Source organism: Myxine glutinosa, chromosome 10, assembly GCF_964187855.1.
Source record: "Myxine glutinosa chromosome 10, kmMyxGlut1.1, whole genome shotgun sequence".
Taxonomy (NCBI): domain Eukaryota; kingdom Metazoa; phylum Chordata; class Myxini; order Myxiniformes; family Myxinidae; genus Myxine; species Myxine glutinosa.
The window spans coordinates 18,600,969-18,611,050 of record NC_136270.1 but is presented as its reverse complement, the minus strand read 5'-3'; the positions used below and the strand labels follow the sequence as shown (position 1 = coordinate 18,611,050).

The 10,082-nt window shown below is 40.6% G+C and overlaps 1 protein-coding gene across 11 annotated transcripts in view; it reads left to right on the top strand.

Moving 5' to 3' along the window:
- Window positions 1–1,639: 1,639 nt before the first annotated feature.
- SEH1L (SEH1 like nucleoporin) overlaps window positions 1,640–10,082 on the top strand; it is a 130,676-nt gene continuing 122,233 nt past the window's right edge. For 4 of the 11 annotated variants that reach the window (XM_078785394.1, XM_068127002.2, XM_078785395.1 and 1 more), the window contains exons 1-3: window positions 1,730–1,868; window positions 3,158–3,291; window positions 4,566–4,616. In XM_078785394.1, the coding sequence (XP_078641520.1) occupies window positions 3,181–3,291; window positions 4,566–4,616 (162 nt within the window). In that variant the 5' untranslated portion in view covers window positions 1,730–1,868; window positions 3,158–3,180. Of the gene's footprint in view, window positions 1,923–3,157; window positions 3,292–4,565; window positions 4,617–10,082 lie in introns of all 11 variants that reach the window. The other 7 variants (XM_068127003.2, XM_068127005.2, XM_068127001.2 and 4 more) reach the window with 5 other exon arrangements.

Below are 10,082 nucleotides of genomic sequence, written 5' to 3'. Positions count from 1 at the left end.
AAGGCGTGAGAGAGACTCAATGGCCTTGAAGTTGAAGTTACAGGCGTTTGAGAATTCATTTCGTTCTATAAACGGCAACTTTCATTGGATTTCCTTCCCGTTTTTTTTCAACCGAGTCGAAAACTATGTTAGCGACTGTGAAAAATGAAATGATATATCGAATTTTTAATATGTATCGACACGTTGCCGTCGGTGTCATGTTAGGCGGTGTATGATACACCATGACGCGATTTTAAAAAATATATCTGCATTTTCCCGCGTGTGTGGAATGTTCTCAATTATTGCTGACACCGACTCTAAAACCATCGATAAAAATGAAATCATATGGTGAGTTAGATTGGAGATAAAGGCGTGAGAGAGACTCAATGGCCTTGAAGTTACAGGCATTTGAGAATTCATTTCGTTCTATAAACGGCAACTTTCATCGGATTTTCTTCTCGTTTTTTAAAACCGAGTCTAAAACTATGTTAGCGACTGTGAAAAATGAAATGATATATCGAATTTAAAATAGATATCGACACATTGCCGTCGGTGTCATGTTGGGCGGTGTATGATACACCATGACGCGATTTTAAAAAATATATCTCTGCATTTTCCCGCGTGTGTGGAATGTTTGTGGAAAATTAAAGATTTCAAATAAACCTATTTAAAGTGTATGCGCACATAACTAATAAAAAAAACGAAGAAATATCTCTCGGTAATTTCCTGAAACATATTTTACTTCCGGCTAATATGTTGAATGAAATAAAAACGAAGAAATATATGTCGGCATCATTGTTGACGTTTTTGTGACGACTATCATCAAACGAAATAGTAATATATCATAACGGAAAAGCAAAAGCGAATTTTTAATATATATCGACACATTGCCGGCGGTGTCATGTTGGGCGGTGTATGATACACCATGACGCGATTTTAAAAAATATATCTCTGCATTTTCCCGCGTGTGTGGATTGTTCTCAATTATTGCTGACACCGAGTCTAAAAGTAAAACCATCGATAAAAATGAAATCATATGGTGAGTTAGATTGGAGATAAAGGCGTGAGAGAGACTCAATGGCCTTGAAGTTACAGGCCTTTGAGAATTCATTTCGTTCTATAAACGGCAACTTTCATCGGATTTTCTTCCCGTTTTTTTTCAACCGAGTCTAAAACTATGTTAGCGACTGTGAAAAATGAAATGATTTATCGAATTTGATTTGAAATAAAACTGGGGGAGAGCAAGACACCACGGGCCTACAAAACAGGACTCAAAGCTATGCGAGTTAATAAAATGGTGGATATTTGTTTATAGCCACTCCCAGAATGGGTGGAGCTATGGGTGGAGCTACTCTGCAAACCGAGTAAGCCACACCCCGGACAGACACCCAACAGATAGACAGACAGACAGACAGAATCATCTACGGCTATTATAATATAGATATATATATATGTTTTGTTCTTTTTTTAAATTATATTTCCTGTCAATGCTCGGCTTTATCAATAACATCTTGTTTGACGTTAGTATTTGTTTTAATCCTTAAGTAGCTTATTTCATGGAATGGTAAATAGTATTCTGTCTTTTTTATGTAGGTGTTGATAGAGATGCAAACCCACTTTTACAATTCCAAATATTGTGACGATTTCTCTCCGTGCAGTTGCTGTTGGCCATTACAGAGTAGTTAATTGCAGTTTGTATTTTGAGGCGCTCGTTTCCTTTTTTATTTAGTATTTTACACATTTGTTATGCAAAATGTATATATTGGTATTAGTTTGTGAAAACGCCGTCATCAGAACATGAAAAAAAGAAGGAAAGCGAAGATTGATTATTTGCTTAATGGACCGAAACAGTGGCGGGGAGCTTAAGTCGTGCTCACTTTGGGCCTGAGGTGAATGTTATGCTAAAGCTATCGATTGTTGCAAGGCCCCGGCGCACATCCTTGGTTTGTACTTATGTTAAGTAGTAAGGGAGCATTGTATAGCATATCCTTACACTTACAGCTTCTTTATTAGATTAATGCACGTGGGGTGGACAATGTCAATGTTATAACCTCCCTGTACTTCGATAGAACATCAGATTTGACGAACACAGACTACATAACGTGGAGATATGTACATATACATTATTTAAAAGCCTGCTTGAAGCCCTGGAGGGAAGAATGCGATTGATTCGTCTCCAAAAGGTAGTTTCACAAATGCAGGAAAAAGAGGAATAAATTAGTTTAGGCGTACATTAAACCTAGTATTTGGAAGTTTAACCAGGATGGGGTTACTGGATGAACATGTGCTTCCTGGAGTTGTTTGGGAAGGACGGAGGGCTGAGAGAGCTAATCGACCAAGACAGTAGAAAACACCTGCCTCCCTGTGATGTGAGAGCAACATGCCTTGTGCTTCGTCCTCATAGCAAGAGATTCCAATAATGGTGAGACTTCAGACCTTTAGATTCAACAGAATCCAGGAGATACATATGTGATGCTGGAGTACCAGCCCATAGGGGAGAGCAGCACTCCAATGATCTACAAAGCAGTAGATCAGCCGTGTTGGCTGTGAGTAGGAAAGATTTTTTTAAATCAAGGAATGACTTGGAGTGGCGGAGGATGGATTACTTTGGTGACTAAGATATCGGTACGGAATTCCAGAGTGGTGTGGATTAGTTGTGATTAGACCTCGCGTTGATTTAAATGATGTTTCTGCTTCAATTCCCTCCCTAACTACTGATCATTGGACTTGATCCCAGGTATAGTTGTGATAGTGTGTTAAAACGAGGCTTTTAAGCACAACATAATAAACATTAACATGTATGACGTGTCCACTTGCTTTTGGTTTAACTTTAAATGTTTTTTTACTTGATTTGTGAGTTTTAAATTCTTAACTTTGATTAACGGCATTTTTAGTTTGTGTACCTCCAAACCTATATACCCCCAAACACACCTACCTTAAATTTTACAATCCCACCTGCATTTTACAAGCCCCTCATATCCAAGAATGAAACTTGCATGGATGATAATGCATAAACATTCTAATATATATATATATATATAATCACTGAGGCAAGTTTGCTGGGTACTGCCGCTGTGCAAAGTTCACAGCAATTTTAAGTTATATTTTAAAGTTGAATTCATTTTGTTTTTAATTTTATTAATTGTGTGAATCCATGTCTGTTGCGATTTCTGTACAGAGTGCGTTGGTCACGTTTGTGTGATGTACGTGGCTCACCGTGTGTCTGCGGATCATAAAGACCTTATTCATGATGTGGCCTACGACTTTCATGGACAGCGCCTGGCTACATGTTCCAGTGACCAAAGTGTAAAGGTTTGTTCACTACAGTGCATGGAGATTATGCTTTCACTCATATGTTTGTCTGACTATCAGCAGGATATTAAATCTCAAAAAGTTGTGGAAGGGTTCGGATGAAACTTGGTGGACTGGTTTGGTGTGTAGAAGAAAAAAGAAGAACCACCTTTGGAGGCCATTTTTCCATGTAGAGCAGGGGTTGGCATTTTTTGGGCACCGTGGTCCCCTTTTTGAAGCAATATTTTATGGCCGGATGCCCTTCCTGCTGCAACACTGTTAGTCGCCCCTTGCAACACACAGGGAATTATCAGTGAACTGGTACTCAATTTGCCGACCTCAGAAGTATGACGGGCTGAGTCAACCCCCCCCCCCCCCCCCCCCCCGGCGTTAATTCAGCGATCGACCGGGATTCAAACCCAGGATCCTAGGATCCCAAGCTGGCACCCGAAACGCTAAGCCAACACCAGGCATTACTCGTAGGTGTGTGACGAGGACAAATTGATTCGATGTTGGTGAAGATCCGAATATGGATCCAGATACGAGAATTTTTGAATTGAGTAATTCTTCACAATTGAGAGATAGGGCTAAAAGCAATATATAGCATATAAATTGTGGATGAATTATGACAACTCGGTGGATAAGTTGGGTAGGTGACAAGAAAAAGCTGATTAGATTTTGGTTTAAGGTAAGGATCCAGATCCGACCCATCAGTGGGATACAAAACGTAAACTGTTCAGCCAGGTGGAGTTATGCAAATAAGAAATTAACTGGGGATGAAACAGAAAATGGACAAAAACTAAAAGGGGTGAGAGATGTGAGGTTGGGGGGGATGGAGGAGTGTGTGGGATTCAATATGCTGGAAAGGATGGAGTGTGCTTCAGGAGGATTAATGTAGGTAGAAAGGATCACATGTATGCATAGAGGTGACCTAATGTCCTACCAACGTACCATCATGTCAGTTATGGATCATTCACTCTCGTATAGATTTTCATAAACAAATGGGTAGCGATTGATTTGTGCAAAAGGCTTTATCACTTGTAGTTTCACCTCTCTCCAGTTTGTTCATTTTTTGTTTAAAATTCTCAATTTGAGAATATATTGGAAAAAGGTGTGTTTATGTTGAATAATCCGTGTGATCATATCCATTTTTTTTTTTAATCCGTGTGATCATAAGCACCAGTAGCATTTTGTGGATAAATGTGTAGAAAACCTGTCGGTTGGATGTTCTCATGGATTTTCGTCTTGTCTTCGAGTTGAATTCTTACTCATAACTGTTTACTTGGCCTCTTTAGGTTTGGGATCGTAATGAGAATGGTGAGTGGATATGTACTGCAAGCTGGAAGGTAAGCCTTATTTTGAGGAATAGTTTTCATTCAATTGCAAATCCCCTCTGAATAGCCATACTTCCTTGATTCTGAATTATTTAATTATTATTCTCCTACTGTGGGGCTCGATTCACTTTAAGTAGTTAAGAACTTAATTTGGAAACGTAATATTTGACTTTACTTTTTATTGCCCATGTCAAGGCTCATGGAAGAACTGAATAACAGGAGGAAAGTGAGGAAGATGAAAGCAGGACAGGAGGATAATAGTTGCACAGCTGGCACCATCACATGCACAATTTAGGTAGATGTTTTTAGTAGGTCGGAGTGCGGAAGATATAAGATGGATACATAATGGAGGTAATATGAGGTGGTTGATGAGATTGTAATATTGGGAGTGAACGACATGAGAGGTAACCCCAGGGAGGCGATTCCACAAGCTAGTGAAGACGAAGACAGGTATGGAGGAACAGAAAAAGGCAGAGATTTTGAGAAGTACCAAGTTGTGAATTTCTGGATGCATGTACGGTTGGATATGGTTTTATCTATATATATAAAAGAAAGTTTTTCTTTGTTTGTTTGTTTGTCTGCACGCGCTAATCTCCTGAACAGTGAAAGATAGGAGGAAACCTCTGAAACAAAAAATGTCGGGACGGGCCCCGGGAAGGTTATAGGCAAGGTGGCGAGACCGGTCGAGGCTGCCTCGGCCCATTTCGCAATTAAAAGCTGAGCTGAATTATAATTATAGTAGTCAATCTTCTACGGCTGCGAGTAAAAGCTGAATTTTAGTAGTAAATTCATTCAAAAAGAACCTGGGCAACGCCGGGTGCTTTCGGCTAGTCTATAATAATAATATTAAAAGAGAATGTGTGTCAGTCAGGTAGTGGTTTTTTTTGTTTTTTAATTATGTAGAAGGCTCCAGGCACGGACTATGTAGTCCTCATCGAGGCCAGGTCTAAATAATAGAGCTGCATTGACAGAAAAGTGAAGAAGGAGAGAATAGTCTCAGAGTTTTTGAGAAAGCAGAAAATCTGCTTTTTGAAAAGGGAAGATCATAAGTGTTTGGAAAGACATGGCAAGGTAAACAGTTCCAGAGTTTGGCAGTGGAGGGGAAAAAACAAACATCATAATGACCCACCCTTGAGTTGCCAATGGCCACACAGTAATTATGAGATGTAGTGGCTTGTCGAGTATTCCGTGGTCTCGCTAATGGCGGAGGTATACAAGCAACAGGTTCTTGGGAGCAAAAACCGAAGTAATATCTGTAGAAAAGTGAAAGAGAGCCAACTTTGCGACGTAATTTGAGCGGGTCGGGTTTTGAGGTCAGATTGGGAGAGTTGATAAGTCGAATTACTTTTAATTCAATTCTGTCCAGTAAGTATGTGGAGCTAGAACCTCTCCAGATGTGAGAGTAGTACTCCATACAAGAACTAATCAATCCTTTATATAGTTGAAGCAACTGTTAAGAGGAGAAGAATCTTCGACATCTGAACAGGACTCCCAGTTTCTTCGAGGAAGACTTAGCTATTTGTGTAATGTGTGGATTCCAGGATAAATTTGAAGTTAGGGTAATACCTAGTATGTTTATTGTATCAATTGTGGAGTGTTCGAAAGAGTTTGGAGAGTTGAGAGGAGTTTTAGAGAGAGAGATGGGAAGAAATTTAGTTTTAGAAGCATTTAATTTTACCTGATTACATTTGCCCCACTGGGAAATCTTGTGCAAATCCGAATTTAAAGAGGTGGCTGTGATCAAACGAGATGCAGATCGATTGACGGAAGATGGAGCAGATGGGAAAAACATGGAGGAATGCAACGTTGAGTCATCAGCATTTGAGTGCATTTGGTTATTTGTAGAAGAAAGAAGGTCATTGATAAAAAGAAGGAAGAGTGTTGGAGACAGGACAGAACCCTGAGGGACACCGCTGTTGATAGGGAAAGAGGGAGATGTTGAGCCATGGACAATTACAGAGATAGAGTGGTCGGAGAGAATGCTCTCTCATAATCGAGTGAATGAGTGAATCGAGTGAATGAGAAAAGCCGAAAGAGGGAAGCTTGGATATCAGACCCTGATGCCACACTCTGTCAAAGGCTTTTGAGATATCAAGGCCTACAACAAAGGATTCCCCAAAGTCTCTCAGAGAAGAGGACCAGACATTTGTAATGTAAGAAAGGATATCACCGGTAGATCTTGCCTTGCGAAAGCCATATTGATGGTCAGATAGAAGACTGGTGAGATTCAATATGCTTGAGGAAATGGTTATTGAGAAGATATTCAAAGACTTTGGAAATAGTAGAAGTCAGAGCAATAGGACTGTAGCTGGAAGGGTTTGAACGATCACCCTTCTTTAAAATAGGCTGTACGAAGGAATGTTTCCAGGAAAGGGGAAAAGTTCGGGTTTTCAAACAAAAACGAAACGAACAAACGAGCAAGCACGGGTGCAAGTTCTGAAGCACACTCCTTCAAGACACAAGAAGGAATGCCATCTTGTCTGTATGCCTTGCTTGTGTCCATAGAGAGGAGTACTTTTCTGACTGCATGGAAAGAGATTATAGGGAGGGGCATAGGATTGCTAAGGGGTGCATCAGAGGGAGATGGAATGTTAGAGTCATCCAGAGTGGAATTAGAGGAGAAAAGAGGGCCAAAAAGAGTTGCTTTGTCAGTCGGAGAGATAGCTATAGTATCATCAGAACGGAAAAGTGAAGGAAAGGTAGAGCGACAGAAGTTGTTGGCGATACTTTTAGCTAATGACCAGAAAGATCTATTAGTGGAAGAAGATGAGAGTTTGTCACATTTCTTTTAGATAAAGGAATGCTTCGCCTCACGAATAACATGTTTGCAATGATTTCTAGCAGATATGAAAGCTGAATGTGAGTTGGAGGAAGAAGAATTTTTCCATGTCCGATATGCCGCATCTCTTGAACGAATGGCTGCAGAGCAGGAATTATTGAACCAAGAGTTGGTTGGAGAGATAAACGTGAAAGAGAAGGGGATATAAGCCTCCATTCCTGCAACAATAACCTCAGCTATACGTTCAGCAGAGATGGAGGCATCGGCCGAGGAGAGGCAGTAGTCTTTCCAGGGAAAGTCAGTTTGTCAGTCAGTCAGAAAGTCAGTCAGTTCAGGGAAAAATAAGTTTCGTAAACCAGTCCAGTCAGCACTATTGAAATGCCAATACTGGCGTTTAGTCAGAGCAGTCGCAGAAGGAGTGGTGGTAAGTAAAGTGATCACACGATTGTGGTCAGAAGAACCAATTGGGGGTGAAATTGTGTAGTTGCAATGCAACGGATTAGAAGTGAAGAACAAATCCAAAGTATTGGATGAGTGGTCATGACGATCAGGGATATGGGTAGAGTGGGTGATGATTTGTTCCAAATCATTGAGAATGGAAAATGTAAGAGCTTCAACTCCCCCAACATCCATGTGGGATGATTTCAAACATTCCTTGTGGTGTACATTGAAGTCTCCAAAATAGAGGAATTCTGCATGAGGGAGTTTGGATATCATGGCCTCATGGCAGGAATTAAGATAGTCAAAGAAAGCTGTGAAGTTTGTAGAGTTGGGAGAGCAGTAAGTGAAACAGAAAAATAGTGATGAGTGATGGTCGGGAGACAAATCTTAAGCCAGATGACATCAAAGTTTGGAGATTTGAGGTCCACAAGGCGTACAGCAGGCGTGTTGATGTTGGAGTAGACACACGCTCCTTTGAAGTGGAATCATGAGTGAAGGTTGTACTTTGAAATGTTAAAGGGGTTAAGAAGAACGTCGTGTGACAATTGGGTCTCTGAGAGAAGCAATATATTGGGAGAGTAACATGCAAGATTATGTTCATCAGAGGAAAGATTCGAAGAAAGACCACGAATGTTGGTGAAGTGAATTGAAACAGAGTCACATTGATTCAACAGGCAAGGGTTTTGGGAGGGACCGATACTACTACTACTACTACTACTACTACTACTACTACTACTACTACTACTACTACTACTACTATCTGAGCCCCCCTCTCATTGATAGTAGAGACAGGCAGGTCACCGGAGATTATTCGCACCCCATAATGCTGGGAACAAGGGGTCATTAACTTTTCAGACTTTATCATATTTAATAATTGGACAATGTGAGGAAATGAGAGGAAAGAGAAGTAAAGAAGAGAGAATGTAAAGGTGAGGAGTGAAAATGAGTAAGAAAAGTGTTTGATGAAAAGTGTATGATGTTTGTTAGAGAGACAGAGACAGAGACAGAGACAGAGACAGAGACAGAGACAGAGACAGAGACAGAGACAGAGACAGAGACAGAGACAGAGACAGAGACAGAGACAGAGACCGAGACCGAGACCGATTGTTTGAGATTGAGATTGAAGCTAGCCTGGTAGCTATAGTTTGAGTGAAACAAAGAAAATTCAGCAATCCTGACATGGAGAGTGTAAGATGGTTCCGGGCACCACTTTAACGCTCCTAGGTCAAAACGGTCATACCACTCCGAGCGGTTACTGCCTACAACCTACTACCTAAGAAACCGGTCCAACCGGATGAGTGTTTTTTTGGAGACAACATCTCCTTACTGGATGGCCTTTGGCTCCTGAAGGGAGCTCATCCTCCCTTTGACAGGTATTGTTTTTAGTTCTACAGGGTGTCACAGTCACCCTCCCCACTGGCGAACCAGTGAGGGTAGCCAGTTTAGTAGCTGACTACCCGACCATGCGGCATGTAGCACTGGGTTACATGGTAAAATAACTCATATATAAAATAATATAATAATGATAAGTAAAATAATAATAAGTGTGTATGTGTTTCCTCCATAACTCCAAAATCTTGAAACTTAGTGGCTCAAAACTTTGCCTGCATATTTAAGGTTCAAAGGAGTGCATGAATGAAAACTGGGTGCTTGGGTAAATTTTAACACTCCTTTTAAAGATAATTTAGGGGGTGCTCATTTAGGGGGTGCTCATCACAAAGAAAACAAAATAAGCCTTACCAAAATGGTGGCGTGCAATCTTGGTCAGCCATCTGTCACATCGCTGGGTTCTTCCACCGCCATTTTGTTCAGCCTGCTCAAAAGTGGCCTTGTAACAGGCCGCAACGGTTTCTTAACGATGAAGCACTCGAGTTTGTTTTTTTCCCCCACTTTCTTCACTTACATCATTGAATGTCTGATCTTCATACCTACGGATCGCTGTATACATTGCTTTTGTCTGTGCTATAGTTTTCAAATTACATGCTTGGACAGATTTATGCATTATGTGATGCGTTTTTTCACGATGACCTCTCATGGCCAAATTGAAGTGTATAATTGAGGATCTCATGAACTAAATAAGTGTAGAAATGTGGAGTGAAATCTGAAAAAGTTAAGAAATTAGTGATGTTTTTGTTTTTGTGGGTGTGTCCCATTACCAATCAACTTGCTATCGCTTGCCAAGCCAGCCGTTCCTTATCAGCTGTTTCATTGGAGTGCTTGCTTGGGCGCTTACGCCACTTGGCGAGCGCTCTACAAGC